Consider the following 22,633-nt stretch of genomic DNA (forward strand, 5'->3'; position numbering starts at 1 on the left):
CACTGAACAACATTTTCAATACCTATTTAATTTCCATAACATTCTCAGACAAGCTATCTAACACAAAACAAAACACTGGCCTTTTCACTAGGAGGGTTATTTTTGTGCTTTTGAATGCGTTATCCTCTTCAAAGCAGAGTATTCATATTCATATTGGTGTTAGAGGTCGGGATGAATTGGAGTCCATTTTTAGGGATTATACAGGAGGGTCACACAAGCACCCAGAAGTGTCCCTGTCCCTAATCGCCTCTCACTGTGGAGCAAAATCAATTTGTGCCTTAGTGACATGTCACTGCATGCTGCTTTTAAATCATCAGTTTAAAATCTGTGGCAACGCACCCATTTAATAGCTGTTTGCCATTTAAATGTCCCACTTTTACCTGCCAGGAGTAAAGTAACACAAAGACAGTCTTCACCAAAGACAGATGAATATGTATGCGTGACACATTTCATGCAACTTGAATCACAGTTTAAGAGTTGAATACAAAATGAATGTAAATGTTCTTGTAAATGGCCACAATAAGGGTTGTTCTGCAGTTCCCGCTGATGAAAACTCAAGAGCAGAAAGATCACTACAATGTGAAATTTAAATGAAGACAGGAAAAAAAACACAAGCACTCTCACCACAGTGTGAATTTGTTCAGTTCCCAAGTGTAATGAAGGGCCAGCATGAGAAGGACATTCATATATTCATATACATTCATATACAATACATTTTCTGTGAAGGACATTATACAGTTGGTTGCCACGCTCATCTGTGCTCTCTGTATATCTAGAGCACAATCATGTCTGTGACCTCTAGAATAATCTCAACATCTCGCTTCAGTCATTCAGTATTTTAGAACGCCTGTTTACGGTCCCTTACACATCCCGAGGACACGACATTTGTCTTTAGGCCACAGCGCAGTTACGGTTCAGCTGGAGAAGGATGGCCTTCGGGGTATTCTGACCACATTATATGTGTTCAGTCCTGGCGCATCAAAACCAGGGGCCAAACCCTGCTTATTAAACACATAGAAGTTAAATAACTGGCCATCTTGGGCTTCCAGGGACACCGAAGCAGTGCCGACTCGCAGAACACAAGGGTACTCTTTTTCAAACACTACTTTAAACACGCGCTCAACCAGGTAGTTAAGTTTTATTGTCCTGTACTTCTCTGGGATCAGCTCTTCAATCTGAGGGCCAAACTGCTGCATGATCAGGACTCCGTCCGGCCCGACTTTGATCTCATAGAAAGTGATATTGCTGTAAGTGAAAAATCCGATGTAATGATCTGGGTTTGGCGGAGCAACGAGGATCTTCTTGGCCCCTCTGAAGGCTTTCTCTATGGCTGGGACAATGAGGCTGTAGGCCTTTGTGACCACATCTTGTTTCTGAGACCGGCTGCCTGCCATTAGCACCACTAGGCCAAGTTTCAGTCTGGGAACCAGGGAAAAAGTGGCTGAGTAGCCATCCAAATCTCCATCTTTTCGCAACACTTCATAGCCCTTCAGCTCATTCACCTCCCACGGTGTTCCGGTACGGTTAGCAAAGTAATCCTTATCACATCTAAAGAGCGGGGTCAGCATGATCTTCAAAGAGTCTGGCTCCAGCAGCTTGCGATGATACGCGCCCAGCAGCATCATGGCGAGTTTGGCCAAATCTGCGGCTGTCGAGAACATCTGACCAGAAGGCCGGTACCAGCCAAGATCATAGAGCGGGGCTGGTTTTCCATTTGAGTACACTCCAACAGCCAATTGGCTCTGCATCCCTGGGGTGAGGTCAAAGCTGGTGTCTTCCATCCCCAGCCGGTCTAGGATGTTTTCTGTGATCCATCGCTGATAGTCAGCTCCAGCCACCCGCTCTGCCATCACATGAGCGAGCAGAGAGAAGGCAAGATTGCTGTAGTGACATCTGGAAGAATAGAGATAAAAAAAAAAAACATTTTGAAAATGAAGAAGAATAAATGATATTTCATGCTGAAGCTTTTCTGAAATATTCCATGTAGTTTAAGTGAGTGAGATGTCTGAACAGAGCGTGCAGGAGGTGGTGCATGTAGCAGAGAATGAGCTGCAATATAAACTGCTGCCGTGGTGGTGCAATACAACATCACACACACTTTTTCCCATGGAGCTGCCACTTTAAAGACCAATTTTCTCACATGCACCTTTTCAATGAACTCTAAAAAAAAAAAACACTAAACAATAAAACAAAACAAAAACAATAAAAACACAATGTGGCGAGTGAGATATTAACATTTCACTTCTTTAATTAAAGGTCAGATATTTTACCAATCAGTGTAACATGTACTGACAGGTACAGCATGTAGAAAGATCTGAGAAAATTAAACTTGACATTTAATTACACAACTTCCCCCAGCTAAAAATCTAAGTAGTATCAAAAGTGAGGCATTGTAATCACAGCGCTCTCTCAAAATGCAAAGAGCCAAATGTAGTTCTAATGTAAGAGATAAGTAATAAAAGAATATTTTTACACTGCAAGAACGCCCATTTGCTCAGTCAGAATTTACCCATTAAAAACACTGATGTCAGCACAATAAAAGAAATCATACTTGGTGCCTGGATCTGCGATGAGGACGTCATCTTGTAGAAGATTGATTGCAGACTGAGTTTTTCCTTTCCAAAGCAAATTTGTAGCCCGAAGCCTCCTGGGCAGACCTGGATTAAACAACAGTTAAATAGTGTTAAGTAATTAAAAAAAAAAAGTTTAATTAGTTAACAAAAGGGTGAATTGTGCTTGTAGGAATTAGTCTTCTCAAACATGCATCTTTGCTTCCTACTTCTTCACTCTAATGCTTATTTCATTTACCTTGTAACACCACTTTCTTCATACATAACAAATTCAGTCTTCACTCTAAATGATTATTATGTTCAGCCAGTGTAGCTTGATGACAAATCTTAAGACATGGTTGGATTTTTAAAGACCTATTATCCATCCTTGCACCAGATGTGTCTCATATTTTAATTCATTACACAGACTGAAGTGTTACTTACTGAAAACTTCTTCAGATAAACAGGTTCCTGTTTGTGCATGGCCAATGCTTAATGGATGTTACAGCTCCTGAATGTTAAATATTTTTACTGCAAGTAGTCCAAGTACTGTTTTGAATGTCTACTTCACTTCTACACATCAAGGCAACGCAAATAAACAATGAAAACGTCATAGATGTCTAGGATTAAATCAGAAGCGATTTTAAAGATAACGATAGCTTTAAATGACAGAAAGAGATGTCAAACCAGCGAGAGCTAATCTTCTTGTCTTCATTCACTGTTTGTAAGAATTTGTCAGAAATCAGTCTAAAAAATGCCCAAGGCCATTTCCTAATCATCTTTTTATTACTGTCTGAACAAGTTCATAATCCAGACATACTGAATTTATTATGTTTCTCCATCCTGACACAGTAATGGCAGCTTTACTGTCATTTGACTCATTAGTACATGAACCATTTGCTTCAGCTCAAAAGTCAGTCTATAAAAGAACATCAGTCTCCAGAAATATTATTGCAGGAATCAAGCGTGCAGAAAGAGATTTCCTAAAGACCTGTTCCCCTTCCCGACGTTCCCCTCCATTGTTCAAGTTTGATTATAAGGTCCTTAAGTGGACAATAAGCAATTTTATTTGCTTTAACTTATGTCGCTAATGTTGATTAACTGGTTCTTGGGATTCTTTCTTCCTCTAAAAGGAAAGACTCCCGAGTGGTGTTTGTTCTAAAACTTGCTTCTTGAGGCACATCCTCTCACACTTGGCCTCATGATGTCTATTTTTCTGGCCTTTTTGATAGGCTGTAAAATAGTGGCTCTATCTATATTTAGATGTGCAATTTTGTCTGGCTCCTGCGATGATGAAAGCGCAATTGCACGAACAACACTGGAAGAGGATAGTGCTTTTTGTGGGTATTAGTAGCTTTCCACAGGTAACTAAAATGATTGACACTGGGACAATAACTGGAAGCTGGAAGAGGAGAGAGCGCGATAGAAAGAAAAACAAGAGCTGACCTTTGATAAACATTCACTTGATGGAAAGAAGAAGACAAAAATGGACAAAATCCATCTCATTATTAGCCTGATGCAACTGGGTGTTTTAAGATGGAAAATCATAGTCATGTATAGCTGTGGGAGTGTTGGCTAAAATTATAAGTTCACCATGTTTTGCTAGAATCATATTCAACACATTAAAAAAAATGCAGTTTCTAAACTGTAGCCCAATTTCTGTTTATTGGCTGACAAAAAAGCAATTTTATACAAAACTTAAAAGTCCAGCCCAGCTTTGCTGAAGCATTTGGTTTTCATGCAACAAGGGAAGGCTGTCTGGAATTCAGTGTTATTTTAAGGTCATTCTGAAAAAGTGCATGTATGTACCTGAGAGCTGGCTGGCCATCCTCCGCAGAGTGACTGAAGATGAGCGTATCTGAACCTCCCCACTGTCAAGAAATATCAGGCCATCTGTCACATATTTCAGCTCCGAGTCTCGCATCTTCCCCAGAGGGTTTTTGATGGTGAAGTTCTCCACATATTTCTCCAGAGGGTCATCTAGGGAGCCAATCTTCCCATCCTCCCACAACTTGTACAGCATTAGCGTCGGGAAAATTTTTGATAAGCTTGCAATTCTGTAAGACAGAGAAGAAAGCAACATAATAAGCTTTTAATATTGCAAAAGATAGCTCAACTTGAAAAGTTTTTTTATTTTTATTTTTAAATTGCACATTGACGCACTGCATTGTTTTGCATTGCTAAAAGCATGCGTACATAGTCCGCATTTAGGCAAAAATATTCAACATGTTACATATTTTTTGTTCACTCTGGACTATAATGAAGTGTAAAAATACAGTAAGTATTATTGGGACTAATGTGCAAAATAATTTTCTAAAGCTGCAGCTGGTTGCTTGACAAATGCATCTTCCTGTACTTCCACACAGGAAGTACAGGAAGAGCGTCGACCAGAGACTACAGAAAGTCAACAGCATTCAGAGCCTTCAAGCAACAACGAAGTAAGTGCAGAGCGGGCACTTTTCTCAACTTTGAGGCGAGCCACTGAAGCGACTACCAGCGGGAGTGCGGGGTACACTTGATTGACATATAACAGGGTAGTAAATATATTAGAGGGTTATTCAAGCAACTGAAGCCAGGAATGTTTGCCATCAACCACAAAGTGATGTGCTATGAGCCGATCGCTCCCTGTGTGGATGGGCCTTTAAACAAGACCTTAGAAAGTAAATAAGCAGATTTTTCAAAATGTTGAATTCTCCTTGTAAAAATGTGCTGATCACTCTGAAAATTCAAGCTGTGTAGACTGATTTTTGGGTTTGGGATTTTATTTCATATTTTGCTGAGATTCATTTCAAAAGGTTGAACTTTAATATAATGTAACAGCTAATAAAACAAACTAAACTTCAAAGGGCACTAATAATTACTCAAGTCATCAAAAGAAGTTACATCCAAAACATCCAGAAGAGCTTTATATTTCAAAATGCATTTTAATATTTGTCAATTGGCTCCAAACGTGCACAAATCACTGAAATGAAAGCTGCAATACTTTCTTCAGCAGCATGGATCATAGCCAATGATGCTGATGGACTTAGTGAGGAGGAGAAGCAGACTTACTAAGCAAAATTACTACCATCACACTTTATTCTGTAGAAGTCCACTGCTGAAAATGTTTAACTACAATCACGAAATAGCACTAAAGCTGAAAATATTTATTGCAGAAAAAGGTCTCATGTGGATGTCATACTGTGTGCTTACTGTATAGATTACTATTGCTGGTTGATATTTTATTATAGGTTACTATTATTCATTCATAAGCAAGATTTAATTTCAGTTTTGCACTGTTTTTTTGGAGATGTTCTGCCAGTCTTCAGAGCTAATCCAGCTACTTTTTTGCTATTGCACTAAAAAAAAAGAAAAAAGAAAGCTGTTCCCAGCATACTAGGCAAAGTAACAGATTTAATTTATTTTTCTTCTTTTGTCTTTCAAAGCTTTGTGCTTTGAATCTTTATCATGCTGGAATGCACCTTTTCTCTTGAGCTTTCTGGGAGTGTGTCGGACATTAAACTGGTGCACCCACAGGCGGTGCCATCTGTATACGTCCTTTTCTCAGAAGGACGTATATAGATGGGGCTGCGTTCATGTTGCATCCTCCATACTTCACTGTCGGGGCTATGCATTCACTGAGGTAGTTCACAGTGTGGGCCCCATTTGGGCACATCAAATTTTTCTTGGTCTCACCCATAAAAACAAAAAAACAGCAACAACAAAAAGTATTATTTGTAATTCATGAAGCTTTTGTTTATAAAAACTTCTGAAGTTGTGTGCCAGAGACCAACCATAGTTTATTACATGAAGGTTGGAGTTATGCAATTTGCTTCACACTACCTGAGCTGTCATAGAAACTCTAGTTTCTATTGGTAACCGCTGTGCCAAATCTAAGGCACTTCCTGTCGAGCTACAGATTGCCCCGTCTGTGGTGCCATTTTAGAAAAACAGCCACTGCAGCTTTGATTAGTCGCACTGTGGCTGATTCTGTACCACCTGATTACTGTTGCATCTGTGTTTTGCCTGAGCTCTACTTGATCGCTGATCTTCTTGTTCACTTTCATCTTTGTGACATCTTGCAATTAGAGTTTTTCACATCCTCTGGCATTTCTTTTCAATGCGGATTAATTCTGCAAAATTGTGGCTGCTGTTCGCAGGTCCTTTATAATGGTTTTCAGGCAATTAGGCTCACTGGAAAGCATAGGTGTACACTGACTTCCTGCTTTTGTGTGTGTGTTCTCATGTATATTTTTTATCATTGACTTACTAAACTTGTCAACTTGAGATACAAGTTTTTGAACTGTTTGACATTTAAGAGTTATTTCAGACAGGGAATTCACTTTTGTTGTTTACTCCATTTGAATTCTAAAAATTCAACTAGCCGTTGGTATTTTTACAGTGGCAACATGTCTTGAATTTATAATGAAGATTTAACATACTTTTATATCACTGTATCACTGTAATCACTTTATTACTTAGCACCATTTTTACACAAATGTAAACACCCCGAGGTCAACAGCCCAGTCTATAAATAGGAGTTTCTTAAGTAAATAAAGAGGAGATTTCTTAAGTGTGAGGCAATAACCTGTCATCATGTAATTAGTTTTTAGCATTGGGCTTGAAAAATGAACATTTCTAATAGAAGGTCTGCTGCAAAAACTTGAACACTGGAGTTTTCAGATCTATTAGGCAAAGCGGGTCTGATGAAAGAGCTTTGACATTTCTATCGTTAAAATGAAGGATGCCAGCTTAACAACTTAAAGTCGGATTTGGCGGCTTTGATTTCAACCCGTCTGTCTTTCACAAATCCTCCAACTTTATACCTCTTTAAATCACTAAGTGAGGTAACATTTATAAAATCTTTTTCATAGTTTGGCTGTTGCCCAGTGTTTCTTCTCGAGGGAAGGCTATGAGTCTGATTTTTAGACATGCTGGCATTTTTGGAAAATGGTCCAGACACATTGTGACCACCTTTGGATGGAACTCCATGGTATTTGGTCCCTATTGGCATCATCCCACATGAACAGCTAAGGCTGAACAGCTAAGGCTGTTCATGTGCGAGAACCCATTGAACCCATGCAAGTGCAGGGAGAACCTTCAAACTGATGGGAATGATGGGACACGTTGAGTTCAGAGTGGAAAAATGTAAACTGTTCTCCCTCAGCAGTTCTTAAGACATGAACAGCCTTAGCTGTTAGTTGAAGGTTCTCCCTGTGCTTGCATGGGTTCTCTCTGGGTACTCTGATTTCACCATCCAAAGACATGCTTCTCTGCCTCTATGTGTTAGCCTGCGATAGACTGACGACCTGTCCAGGATACACCCCACATCTCTTGTATGACGGCGGGGATAGGCTCCACCCCCCAGCTCCCTCACAATCCTGAATTGGATAAGTAGTTTAGAGAATGGATGGATGGAAGTTAGCCAGACTAAGATGGTTAATCATCTCATCTGCTTAAGTGCTAGCTCTATCTCCACCTCTTACCCAGGTAACAATAGAGGGTGTGAAGACTTACACGGTGGTATGTAGTCAAGGGTCAGCATCACAGAAGACCTTCCTAACAGGTAAACTAAACAGGCAGCAGCCACCAACTTGGCATAACACACCAGTAAGAAACAAACAGACTGAACTTCTATGAGTGCATGGATCATAAAAGAATGGTGTGCAGGTGGCGGGAACTCTGTGCTGCTGAGAATAGGGAACTAGTGTTTTGAAAAGCGAGAAAGTCAGGTTATAAGAACAGATGGGAAAGCCCGAGGATATCTGGTGAACAGCTGGAAGGCAGGTCTGGGGAGAAGTGAGCAGCGGGGCTGGAGACAGTGGCTGATGCCAGCAGAGTTGCAGACTGTGAAAACTGGAAGCAGTTGGACTCAGCAGTTTTACTGACAAAAGATAGCATCAGCAGATTAGATTGACGACGATAAGGTCGTGGCTTCTGAATTATATATATATGAGACTTTTAATGAGCTTGAAGGGAGTTCACATTTGAAAACATCTCTGATTCCAAGATTCTTGGACTCATTTTATTTTAAAACTAACTCATTTAAAGCCAAATAAATGTTAAATAATAAATAATAATTTCTTTGCAGTAATAGGTATACAAAAGCCATAAAAAATGTTATTTAAACTTGCTTTCACACACAAACTTCAGACAGTTTTCGTAGATTCCTTTTCTACAGTTCTTCTCTCTCAGCACTGGAAATACTGCCGACATAGACTGTGCAGCCCACAGCACACATGATGCCCACTCTCCAGTGGTGAATGGACTGGTACTGTACAGTATATTAGCTGCTGCATTCACACATCTGACATCACATGGACTTTGTATAAGGGTGCTGGCTGGGTAAAGAGTGGCTAATGTCTGATCTGACATTTGCGCCTCTGTAAGGTAAGTCCTAGAAAAGGTCAGGGCTGCAGCGCATGTGTGAAAACAGCTTAATTTAGTTTTGGTTTTAAGGGGATTTCTATAAGTGGCCTGTTCCAGCTGCTGCTCCAAGAATATATAATTGAACAGGTATTTTAGCCTTTATTTGTGGGGACCAGCGAAGACCTCTATTAGTAAACTAAGTGTTTGTTAAAATCTTCGGTGCTGCCCCCCAGTCACATGTACAGTAAATCCAATATTTTCCTCTTTATTCTGGTCCAGCATCCACATCTGTGGAGATTACATTTTGGCTTTGCTGCACCTTATACTTCATTCTGCTCAATAGTGTTTCGTGCTTTGTTAAGCCCTGTTGACTTTGTTGTGTTATGCTGTAAAATAAACACACTGGCATCTAAGGAAATGTTTTTTTTCCCCAAAAGTATATAAACAACAATACAACAAAATACAACTTCATGTTTCATTAGGAAGCTTAGTTTTTATACATATCAAGTCCATCTAATCACAAATATCTAGGAGAATGTGAAAATGCATCACAAACTGGTGCTCAGGTCTCAGCAGGTTAATGACGTTTAGACTTTTATAGATAGGATCATTGGTAAGACTTATGAATGAGCTTTAAAGCACTCACCTGTAGATTGTGTACTCGTTTGGTGGTCCTGAGTGAGGGTCACTGCCATTTCTCTTTCCAAAGTTCCCTGTCCACAAAACAGTGTCATTTAGGACTACTATGGCTGACAGAGCAGGAAGGCTGATGGGGTTGGTGGCCTGCCGAAGCAAAACGTCCACCTAGGTGAGGCACAGCAAGAAGTCAAAGGTTAAAGGCTGTAGTTGTTTTAATGATCATATATTTCTATTGATTTGAAAAAAAAGTGTTGCTTTGAAAGAGTTGTTTTTTCCTAGTGGAAGTGAACTTGTCACAGGGACAGTGGCGGGAGTGTGTTGGGACATTCCGAGAGCAAGAGAGGAGCAACCACAGAAAAGTGCTGGGAGGAAGAAGTTTACGGCTACACACATTTTGGATTGTCGATTAGATACGTCAGACACTGCTGGCCACTGCAAAACAGCAAACGTCGACCTGAAGTTTGCTGCTCATTGATGAAGTGAGTAACTAATGGACAGATCAACCAGACCATGAGCGGCCAGATCTATATATATGATAGATAGATAGATAGATAGATAGATAGATAGATAGATAGATAGATAGATAGATAGATAGATAGATAGATAGATAGATAGATAGATAGATAGATAGATAGATAGATAGATAGGCTATCTATCTATCTATCTATCTATCTATCTATCTATCTATCTATCTATCTATCTATCTATCTATCTATCTATCTATCTATCTATCTATCTATCTATCTATCTATCTATCTATCTATCTATCTATCTATCTATCTATCTATCTATCTATCTATCTATCTATCTATCTAATTCCAGATCAATCAGTTCCACCTTTCTTTGCCAAATATAATTAGGAGAAATTACAGTATTTTTCTTCTGAAGATATTCCGTTCTTCTCAGAAATTAATTTTATACATGTTCAGGGGGTGTGATATTAACACAAGATTGTTTTCAGTTTAATCAAATCAAATCTTCACGTCTTTTATCCGTTTTCTGCTCGGCTTTGGTGGCTGCTGAGATTAAAAGGAGATTTTCTCAGATGATGGAAAATACAAACTAAAATGTAGATAGCATTCATCTGCTTGGCTTTAGATTTGCAGGACTTTATGCTCATTTCAGTTTATTTCTTTGGTTAATGCAGTTATGTGCATCCACTACATTGCATCCCCAAATACTCTAATGGGTACTTCACCTCCTGACTACAGTAATATGACCTTTTGCTCAGACAGACTCTCAGATTTTTCATCCACTATGTCTTTAATCTCCCTCTGTCAAGTGAAACGACATTTGGTGTTAAGGATTACCGTCCAGCCTGTAAATTTACTCCGACTTGAATGGACATGCTGGAAAAACGCCTGCAGATTAAAGTCTGTGGTCTGTGCACGACAAACACATCTCACCTTTTCCAGTGCCTCTTTCAGACTGGGGATAGGATGCTCCAGAGGTAGAGGCTCGGGGAAACGGGGACACATCATCTCTGATTTGGCACTGTGACCCATCCCCTCATCTGGATGGTAGATTGGGGGGGAGAAAAGAGAAAGAATGAGCATAGGCAGCAGGGGAGGATAGACTATTGGATTCCCCTTTTGATACTGTCAGAAAAGTGTAAAAATGGCACAAAGGCAAATATAATGTAGTCTAATTGGCTTGGAGGCTCAATAATTCTTCCATTTTTACGATGAACCCTGCTGTTCTTACAGGATCTGGTCTCACAGGATGTGTGATATGTGATCAAAAGGCACGTGACCCTGACACACAGTGAACTCATGCATTAACATATTTTAATGCATTTCTTATTTGCCCTTTCATTCTAAAGAACTACATTCTTTCCCCTTGTGTTTCTTTATTCATATAGAATCATATTACACAGTATATCTTGTGAGCTTGGTTTGCTTTAAAGCAGTAAAATTCTTAGCTCATTCTACATGACACTGCTTTCTGAGATTTTGAACTTGCAATGAATACTTGCTACAAACACTCCCATTAAGGAAGCTACTGCTGTCTCATAATTACAAGATAAACATCATACAATTAAGAGATAGTTTTATCTCATAATTAAGAGATCTGTCTATCTTTGGTGGGTTTTTTTTTTGGTTTTTTTTGCATTCACATCAGATATGAAGGAGGGATTGAGTAGCTGTACATAAGGAATTGGCTGTAACTGGATGGTGCATTGAGGTCCACTGCTGGTCAAATTATTAATTTGGCTGTGACGAAGTGCATATGTCCAGAAAGAAAGCACAGTTATGCTCAGACTGCTTTAATGCAAGGCAGTCTACAAGCAAGTCTTGAGTGAGTCAAAACAAATCAACACAAGTCAGAAGTGTAATACTTTTGCACAGTTTGTTTGGAAAAATCATATCATGGCAGACAATTTATTTCAAGTCTCAAGAGACTGCCTGAAATCTCATATAATCCGCAGCTCACAGTCTGGAGGCTAATTGCAATATTTAGCCTGACCTAAATAACTATGAGGTCTGACATAAAGAAAAAAAAAAAGCCTGTGGAAAATCCCTAAAACATGAATTTTTTGTATTCGTGTTGTAATTAATATCGAACTAAGTTAACAAATGTGCTTTGCTTGAGGTCTTTAACCACCTGACACCAATCACATGCTCTTACCTGGCAGGACTTTAGGCATCTGATATTGCCAGAAGAAGCACCCCGTCATCACCAGTGACAGAATGAGGAAGAACACCAAACCCAGCTGGGTCCATTTTACCTTCATCCTCTTGGTTTTAGTTTGTCCTTCGAATTTAACAGCAGCAGCAGCAGCAGCAGGAGGAGGAGGAGGAGGAGGAGGAGGAGCAACAACAGGAGTTGGCTTTTGCACAGAAAGACAGACACACACACAGTAAGTTAGCACTGAATGTGTCAGTTTGCTATCTTACACAGTCACATTTATACAGCTTCTCCTGTTTGTGGTTTCTCACAGACTTACACATGATGTGACTTCAGTTGTAAAACAAGTCAGCTGTCCTTTAATATGTAAGCAGTCCCTGCTGCAGTTCACAATACTCACCACCTGATGCTTCACAGGTCAGACCGGGATTACCAGTGACACAGAAATCGTCTTAGCACACAATCAACATCCTAAACATCTACTCAGATTGATTCTACTGTGTAAGCAGTTCCTACACCCCTAAGGCAGTAAATGGTGTCCAGCAGAGGCTTTTCCTGAGCAGGAGAAAGGCACAGATATGGACTCCCATCGCTGACGTTTCCATGATTGTGCTGTAATTCCAGGCCATCGGTGTTCTGTCCCTCACAATTCAATTTCCTCTCCTGCAGCCACAGGCTGTCGACATCGTAATCCCCAGATTTACTCAACCAAAGCAGGCAGGGAAATCTTAATCCCTAATCCCAGTGAAGCAATGCACTTCAGTCTAGCTTCGTCTTGTGGAACCCACCAGGAAGGCACAAGAGCTTACAATGATGGCACCCACTCAGCAAGTACAAGTAGAGATTGGGTGTTAGGGTGTGCCTTTTAGCCACAGCATAAGCTGAAAAGTACACGTATTTGGGTGCAGCAAATTTGGATAAACTAGGTTAAGAAATGACAGCACGTTCGGGGCACTGGGGGGAAATTAGATGACTGAGGATAACACGCTCTTCAGTTTCTTTACTGTAACACTGATGCAAGGATGCATCCAATACAAAAGGATTATGCTCTGTTTTTTTGTTTTTTTTTGGTAATTGTCACAAATATATTTTGTGAGATAAATTATTAATTTTCAGTAATTTCCTGTTTATTGCTCCAAAAAATGGCAAAAGCAATATAACTGTGATGCACTGAATACAAAAATGCAAATCAGGATAGCAGGGGGCACTGTTGCTCCAAAAGTTACACCTGTTTTCTAAAAGATATTCCTTTCATTTTAATATGTCCTCTGGTATAAACAGATCAGGCATAGTGAAATTATATACTCACAAATCATAAACAGCTCTTCACAACCTGGAATCAGTGAAATTGGCTGGGATCTACCAGGTTGTATAATATGGGAAAGTATACAGATGCATAAGACAAGAAAAACCTGACATGGTGTTGAATGACAGTGTTGATTACTGATTGTTACACACTGCTTGTGTTTTTGTCTTTTTAAGATTGGGGTCCTTTCTTTCTTTCTTTCTTTTGATGGGAAGTTTTGGGTCCTACAGCCATTCTGTGGTCAACTAAGACTCCTATCTTTTCAAGGCCAGGCCTCCAGGTTCTCATAGTTTTAAGGATTTTTTGTTTTATTAATAATTTGTAAGTAATTTGTTGATACACTGAATCTCAAATGCGGCAGTCTCTTTCCGTGACCTTAAACTAGGACTATCGAGTTTTTAAGAAATATTGATATATTTTCATATGCAATATAAGATGAGACAATATTACCTATAACGATATAGTCTATGTGGTGTTACAATCATACTTGTAGATCCATCAGTTCACCTTTCTCTTCTCCCAGTTCTTCTCTGCACAACTTCACACTGCCCCGCCTCTCTCTGCTTCACCCGTAAATCATGCAGGAAGCAACAGCATGGCAGTGTTGCCAACTTAGCAACTTTGTCACTAGATTTAGCAGCTTTTCAGACCCCCCCCCCCCCCCCAGCGACTTTTTTTTTCTTTCAAAAAGCGACTAGCGACAAATTTTGCGACTTTTTCCAGTGACGTCAGCAACTTTTGGAGAGCTGTCGCTGTGTTTTGTGTACGTACTGCTTCCGTTCATACTCTTTGGCATCGCCCAGACCCCCCAAGAGTCCTGGCTGCAGGTAAGAGGGTGCCGCCATACCGCAACTCCATAGCAGAAGTTGGATTGTACCGTAAGTCACGGGACCTTAATAGCGGAAGTGGGTTTTTTTTTTAGTGTGCTCGTGATTCAGCCGGGGGATACGTCGACGCCGCATTGAGCGGGTGGGCTCGTTGCTGTAATACGTTAGCGCATGGATTTACTGTCTAGAGCCCTGCTGACTGAAGGATGGAATTTTCTTCATTGTCTGTTTACATGTTTTGTTATTTGCACAGAGTACTAGATGTACAGGAGTACACACAGGATCTGTATCTTTTCTGTTTACATTTTAATAACACAGCTTTGAGTCTTTTGTTATGGAGGAAAAAAGCATTAATTTATTTGAGGAGTATTATTATTTAAATATGCCAGTAGTTTATTTTTGAGCAATTTCTCATGTACATCTACAGCTGAATGTTAATAAAAGTGCCCCTGTGACATGTTGGGACATGTAGCTTTGACTCAGAAGTGCCTTTTTTCACAGTACTAATATGACCATTCACAAAAGGTCACAAAAGTGCCTTTTGAACTTTTTAAAATATGATCTCTTCATTTAATCATCTAAAACCAATGAATTTCAAAAGATTGTTTGTTTCAGATGTTTCCCTGCTGATTGCTATACGTGTCAGTACTTCTCCATGAGCCTGTATATAACTGGCTCTTTCAACTTTCCTCATTACATTTGTGTAAGTTGCATCTGGACTACGATTGGCTGCAAAAAGTTGTGATCTTCAACTCGCATTTAACGTGATAGTAAACAAAGCTATCACGTTAAATGCGTGATTTAACGTGATGTGTTTTGTTCATTGTTTCAAATGAACAAAACACATTTCTGTGTGAAGCAGGAGAACATTTTGAAAATGTTTAAATATTAATTTAATTTTATGCATCCTGGGGCAGGATACATAAAAGTATCCTGATCCACTGGACAGGGCAATGAAAAGAACAGCAAAGAAAAAGCACAATTTCCCCTAATATGAAATGACACTCATTGAAGAAGTGGAGAAAAGGAAATGTTTTTAATTTGGACGTCTCAGTTCTCACAAAGCACAAAAACTTCTGAGTTGGAAAAATAACAGGGGCTTTTTATTCAAAGCAAAGTCTCTGGCAGAGTTAAGAAGGGAGGCCTTGACTAGAAAACACTTCAGCAAGGTCCAACAACCACAGCAAAGAGCCATTGTTTCACAAAGCCATTACACATGAATGCATCTATTTTTAGCAGCCACTAGAAATAATTAAATGAATACTAAATATGAGGCCTCATCAAATTTAGTAAACACCCAATTACTTACAATGCAGTGTGCAAGCAGTACATTTTTCATAGTAATAGTTGTGTGTAAACAAATAAATTACAGCGATAAGAAATTCAAGCTGTGTGAAATTAGCTGTACTTATTAGCTGTTCGGTCTGTTCTTATTTTTGACTTCATCATATCTTTGTTTCACTTGTTTAAAGGAGTGTATAAATGACCTAAAATGTTTGATTTCTTTATATATGCAAGTTAATTTAAACATTTTGCCCCTGGCATTTGGAGATATTAGATTTTTTTTTATCTATTATGTATAAGATAAAAGAAAAACCTTGGTGTGTCATTCTCCCTCAAAAAGTGTTTTAGCTGTAAATGTTTCTCAACTTACTTTCCAAATATAGTATGTAATTACAGTGGAAAGATCCCATTGAAGATTTGATCTATCTATAGCACTTCCTGTGAGCAGTTTATATAAAGACTAGATTCTTTAAAAAGAAGAGACTAGCATTCCTTTAGTCCTGTTATTAATGGCTAAAATGGATTTTCCAAAGCTCAGTAATGTATTTTGATGATTATAGGTATGATGGAGGGATGTGAAAAAAACTGACGTGTGAAAGTAAGCTGTGCCTGATCTGGTTGCATAACGTGTCACAGCCGGAGAGTACAGCAGCTGGCCCATTTTACCAGAAAACACATATTTTTCTAACCATTAGAACATTAACAATCACAGCAGTGTAATGCCTTTTTACGTTAACACACACACGTATTGTGTGTATTTGGCACTTAATTCCTGCATGCATTTGTGTGTGTGTGTGCAGGTTGTGCACTGTGTGCAAGGTGACTGCATTTACCTGTGCTTGAACCCCATCCACTGAGGTTTCTATGAGGACTTTACTCCCTGACTTGCCCATGGTTTTACTGCACCAGCTGTTATATAAAAAAACAGAAAAAAAAGTAGTTAGTGCTTCTGCAAAATGTGGTTGTGAAATTAAAATTTTCTCTTTATAAAATGCATTCTGTAATGATGATTTTTTTTTAGTATAGATAAGGCAAATCAAGCACAGTGACATGAAGTGCTCCAACATATATATAAGAAGGATTCATTTCTTTGGAAAGAATCTTCCTATAATAAGTATTTTAATGTTATCACTGACCTTTGCATGATGGGTGCCCTTTAAAATATACTGGTCTTGATGATCCACAGATTAACAAACCCTGCTGCAGAGGTGCCCCCACTTCACTAATAACAGCAGTAAATAATTGCTATAGTTGAGTGCCAGACACTAAATATGTTGCCCCAAGAGAGACCTCCTGTTCACCTCAGTTTCGTTGTTGTCCGTGGATTTTAATTTCCTCTAACACATTTTCTAAGACATCAGTAGAAGTCTGTGCTAGAATTGTTGGTTGCTGGGAATACTTATAAGGGCGTGCTTGAAATGACCTACTTTGTGCAAAGTGTTACCTGAAAGTGTTATATCCATGTTATATGTCATGTATATCTACACCAATGACAACACTAAAAGGTGAGGTGTCAGGGGTGAGACAAGATCAGACTCTGCACCTGGTTGTTCTGTATAAAAAAAGGGGAACTGAGAAAGGTCCTGTAATAACCTGTCCAGGGTGTGCCTGGCTTATGATAGCTGGGTGGCTGGATTTACAATTGAGACACAAGTTTAAACTCTACTTGTTTTCTCATCTCCACAATGTCCTGTGTTTGCACGTGCATGAAATAATAACAGGCACCCTCCCAGCTATGACATTAGAAAGGTGTGAGATGGATAGGCTTTGAGACTATGGGGAATGAGAAACACGAGACTACTATAATACTCCATGAATGCACACTCACTGATAAAATCCAGCACGATTTGTGAATTAATTCGGTCAAAATATTGAATTTAAACTTTGGTTATATTTTCTCCCAGACAATGCAGACAATGCAGAAAGCCTCTTGGATCGAGAAAATGGCAACAGCAAGGTGCACCTTTGAATGCTCCATTGAAGGTACAGCTTAATGCTGGCTTACAAGAAAAGGTAAATGTCAGTGCAGGAAACTGCATTCAGTCGAATCATGGAGTAAAGTTCAAACTGCTCTTCCCCACTCTCAAGTGGGGAGCATGTTAGCTAAAGAGCTCAGTGTAAGGAGAGAGGCTGATTATTCTGCGGTAGTTTGGCTGTGTTACCACTTCAAGTTCCCAGTAAGTGTACACTAGTCAAAGAATATTCACCAAAGTACCTCAAGGCAACACATCACAGCAGCACATCCAAAAAAATATTAAATTACAGACTAAGACTGGAAAAATAAATCCCAGCCATGACAATCAGATGATTTCTATAAATAAAGTTACCCCAGAAATGAAACCATATGCTTCAAAGTGGGGATGTTGCATTTTGTACACCAAGTTCATATCCCCGTAATTGTGGTTACTGGTGTTTGTAAAAAAAAATTTGTAATTAGCCAACTGAGACTAAAACCTTTTTAAAGATTGGAAAGCAAATTGTAGCCTCTCGTTTTTTGTTTGTTTACTTGTTCGTTTGTTTGTTTTTAGAATTGTGCTTTCAGAGTTCTATATTTCCACTGTGGTAAATATCATAAAAATAAAACATCAATGTCTTTTTAAGCCATTAAACAACGTTCCATCGTGTTTATATTAGAGGAGACTGAGGTTTGGGCCCTAGAAGCAGCTACTGCAGAAAGAGGATAACCAGAAAATATGCACCACTAAAAATGTGAATTTTGAACACCAAGTTCAAGCAACAACTGCACTGATTTGGCTTTAAAGTTTTGTTGTGTATGTGTAAAGAATTTATTCCTCCTCTTCAAAAAATGTAATCAATTTCATTTACAAATACTTCTTTCTTTCTTTCTTGTACTGTGCCGATTTTTATTAACCCTGAGTACGATCAAAAATAGATTGCTTTAGTTTTGTTATCAATTATATCACATATGACTCACCCTAACTTATACAGAATGTGACAAATAATATAAGAAAGTAGGGTTTATATTTACAAGGATGCTACACAATCTGTGTTTCTATAATGACTTTTTTTAGCTCCAAAATCATGTTAAAATGTTAACTTAAAATTAATATTTATACTAAATGATCCAAATTTCCAATATGACATTATAGATGCATATATACACATACGTGTATAGAGATAGCAATATGAAATAAAGAAAAAATAAATTGTAAGCTACAATAAGCCCAGTCTTGTGATTCGACTAAATGTAACAGATAAGGTAAGACAGGATACTGAATCTCAATCCTCAACTTGGATTACTGAATATTTATTGAATGGATGTTGTTTTCTTGCTAAAATGATTTACTGATTTTGAATGTGACTGTAAGGTCAGTCAGTCAGTCCAGAGAATTACACTGGATTATGCATGTTTACCTTTAATCCTGTTGCAAAAAGCACAAGAAAAAAAGATTGTAGTTTGCCCTTCATCTGTTGGTCTCCAAACCAATTAAAACTCAATCAGATATTCAGCGCAGAGCTAAAACCTGACCTGGCAGTTCGGTACACACTCAATGTACTAGGGGGTAATGAGCTGAAATTACTCACTGCTTGCAGAGCAGCTATATGTGCTGACGAGGCTGCATCTTTTCAGCAGTGTCACTAGCCTGATGTCAGAAGTGACGGGGCTGTTGCTGAGAAATGCTTTTTCAGATACATATTTTTAAATTTGATATCTGTCCTTAAAAGTCCTCATGAGACAGGACTTATAAAAACAATTTCTAGAACACATGTTGGCTAAGACAACAATAAAAACACATAGAAATGGCTGAATTCTGGTAAATCAGAAGTCTGCGATGATGTATTGAAGCTCTGCTGTGCTTTGGCAATGCTAACATGCTGATGTGCAACATGATATAGATTTTACAGGGCCTGTGGATTTACCATTGCTATGTATGGAAAGTCCTCTCCTCATCCACTATGTAGTGTTTGGTACATGAGCTCATCAGGGAATAAAGGCAGACAGGTGCTGATAAATTGCAGACGCTGCTTGAATGTAACATAATTATTGCAACATAATTACTGTATGTGCAATTATCTCTGCCGCATACAAATGTCAGAACATCTGCACCACATGGACACTACAACACTGCTATTTATGGATGCACTATAATAATGTGTTACAACTGGCACACCTACATGGTGTCATTTTTATTTCTTTTTTTAAGCATAGTTGAGTTGTAGTTTGTGTGATGTTATTCTTCTGGGTTCCCCAGTGTTTCCCTGCCTTTGCCTCCCTCTGTCTTGTCTGTGTTTGCACCTCATTCATTTTGATTCATTTTAGGTAGCAGCTTTTTCTCATGTGTCTAATGTTTTTTTTTTTGCATTCTGACTTTTTCCCCCTGTTTATTATTTTTTTTCCACCTGTTTCTTGTCTTCTCCTGTTTGTCTTCCAGCCTGGCTTGTTCCCACTCTTTTCACTTGTATTTCATGGTGCCCAGCTGTTCCCTGGTTCCAATCGTGTCTCATTGTACGACCCTACAGACTCCAATCAAGGTGACATTTTTAAGTCCACACCAGAGCCAACTGAATTTGGCTAAAATACAGAAAATATGGTTGTGGTTTTTGTGTAACAATATTTTGTGTGCTGTGTATTGGATGAAGTTTACAAATAAGAATCCAAACAAAAGCACCAAATGTCTGATTCACTATAAAGTGGACTAGTGTTGCAATTGGCTAATTTCATTTTACTTGGATACATAGAGACTGGTTAGCAACCCCCCTTGGCAACCTCCATTCACTAGAGGACAAATATATGCATTTCTAGACCCGTTGGCAGGTGCTGCACCAAAAACCTCCTTGTGATTGTTTTGGTCACTAGCAGACTGGGGTGGTAACCTGTAGCTCGCATGGAAGAAACCAAGCTGTCTATAAACACTTGCCATTTACTCTCTAAGCTGCAGTGATACTTACATGGCGAGTGTTCACCTTCAAAGTAGAAGTTGTTACTTACTGCAGCAACCAAAACGTTTCAAAAAGCTCAACTTTCCCTTCGGTGAACATTCTCTTTCCGGTTTGCGTCACACGTTTCACAGTTTTACAACCGCTTGGCAGGCAGCTTGCAAACGTTTGCAGACAAGTCTGCGTCTTCCATGTAAATTAGCAGTGGCCACAGCAACCTGCTAGTGACTAAAGCAATGACAAGTGTAGCACCTTGTACGTTTTTTAAGCTAGTGACTGCCAGCTACCTACAGCAACCACTCACACTTTTCCCTGGTGACCAGTGGCTGCCACCCAGTCTTTAGGCCTATATGACTGAGAATCTAATGACTTACACCCTCAGTTTATTCCTTCTGGATGAAGGCTTCTAGTTCCAGAACAACATGGAACAAAAATAATGTTGGTTCAGTATCCACGCCTCATATCTTATATGGTAAGTATAATATTACTATTATTAATACTCATTTCATTGTATAATTCTTATGTGTTGTTCTATTTTTGTGATGATAGATGACTCACCTACTGCACACCCAATTTACCAATGGGTACAAAGTAACCTGAACCTGCCATTTCTATAGAGCCCTGCCGGTAACTTGGCTACAAAATAAGTGTTTTTGTTAGATAGCTTCAGGTGAGCACAGTGGATTTAAATTTAAGAGAATGTGCTAACTACTGTAATCTGGCATTTTTTCTTAAAATATGACGGGTCCACCAAGAGTGTGATGTTAAAAAATAATTAACCTATCACTTACGTGAAGTTGATATTTTACAAGTAATTAATACATACATACCCTTATTTAATGGAAGCATTGGCTTGCAATATTTCAATGATTAATACATCATATTGATTTTTCTAGGACACATTGCATCTTGAGAATCATTTTCTCTAATGCAGTAATAATGTCAGCGTTAATTGCCTCGCTTACTTTGTCTTCAACATCTGTTCTCAATTTTCCTTCTGTGCTGTATGCTGCTGCAACGACCCAATTTCTTTCAAGGATCATTAAAATTTAATTTCATCAGTCAATCCAAAAATCGTCATGTCCACTGGCACGCTCGCATTTTTTTCCCCCCCTCATTTTTACCGCATTCACGCTGTGACGATGGGCTGCATGTGCAGTTCTTTTACGCTCTTTGCAAGCTGTGGGCGTTAAGGGTATGGTCCTGAATTAAATGTGTTGTTGCAAAGTTTAAAAGAAAATTCAAATGTCTAATGACAGAACTTGGCAGTAAGTGAAGCGTGCCATCCACGTCATCCTGATAGGGCGAATCAAGATGAAACAAAACAGTGCAAATCTTACACTGACAGCCTGTCAGACTATCTGCATTTAAGTGTGCAGCTGCAAATTTCAAATGACAAATGTGTTCATTACCTTCAGTGGTGCTGATTATAAAAGCTGATACTCAGTACGGAGTGTCTTATTGAAATCAGATGCAGCCACGATGAGAGTACATATGAGATATAACGTTCAAGCCAATTCAGTCAGTTTACTAGAGCCTGAATACTATTTATTGACTTATAAGCTATACAGAACATTTGTAAATTGTAAAATACCACACGCACAAAGAAATCTAGGATCCAAGTTGTGGAAAACATGTTACATAAGCTGTAATGAATCAGGCACCTCTTTTTCTAGGCCATGGAACATCCTACATTGATTAATTCCTTGTGCACTTACCTCAGGTTCTGAAACTATTAACTGCTTTTCCTCCTCTTCATCAAAATGGTAAGAGAAAAATATTCCGCTTTTGTACTGTCTGGTTTAGGGAGCTCAAAAGGGGAGCCTGACAGATGTTCGTATCATGGTTATGGCTAAATCCTCCTTGTATCAAACCCAGTATTCTGGATTAACCATCACAGCCAATGGCCACATCTGCCATAGCACAAAAATAGGTGCCCTCTCAGTGTGTGCGGCATGTGTTTTATGTGCGTGGTTTTTTTTTTTTTCTTTTCTTTTTTTTGCATTGTATTTGCATTTACATGGCATGTGGTTTTTGGAGTAAAAGCTTACTGAACAAAGTTAAAAACTGGAGCTATTTGCTTAGCTGGAAACAGTTTTAGTGACAGGAAAAGATTACAGCCCATTAATGAGGTTATGGATCTTGAGGTTATT

The 22,633-nt window shown here is 38.9% G+C and overlaps 1 protein-coding gene across 3 annotated transcripts; it reads right to left on the reverse strand.

Annotated features, from left to right (window-relative positions):
* Positions 1–8: 8 nt before the first annotated feature.
* Positions 9–22,338, reverse strand: lactbl1b (lactamase, beta-like 1b). Of its 3 annotated transcripts, XM_030729220.1 has the most exons (8): positions 22,199–22,338; positions 16,415–16,490; positions 12,165–12,366; positions 10,943–11,049; positions 9,544–9,701; positions 4,359–4,606; positions 2,552–2,657; positions 9–1,893 (listed from the first exon to the last, which is right to left on the reverse strand). In XM_030729220.1, exons 2-8 carry the CDS (start codon positions 16,472–16,474, stop codon positions 915–917), a joined length of 1,860 nt encoding a protein of 619 aa, XP_030585080.1. In that variant the 5' UTR covers positions 16,475–16,490; positions 22,199–22,338; the 3' UTR covers positions 9–914. The 3 variants fall into 3 exon arrangements, with proteins under 3 accessions (XP_030585080.1, XP_030585082.1, XP_030585081.1); XM_030729222.1 differs by lacking the exons at positions 16,415–16,490; positions 22,199–22,338 and adding an exon at positions 12,565–12,843 and having other exon boundaries at positions 12,165–12,290; XM_030729221.1 differs by lacking the exons at positions 16,415–16,490; positions 22,199–22,338 and adding an exon at positions 12,565–12,843.
* Between the last annotated feature and the right edge of the window lie 295 nt (positions 22,339–22,633).

The sequence above is a fragment of the Archocentrus centrarchus genome, chromosome 5 (genome assembly GCF_007364275.1).
Source record: "Archocentrus centrarchus isolate MPI-CPG fArcCen1 chromosome 5, fArcCen1, whole genome shotgun sequence".
Taxonomy (NCBI): Eukaryota; Metazoa; Chordata; class Actinopteri; order Cichliformes; family Cichlidae; genus Archocentrus; species Archocentrus centrarchus.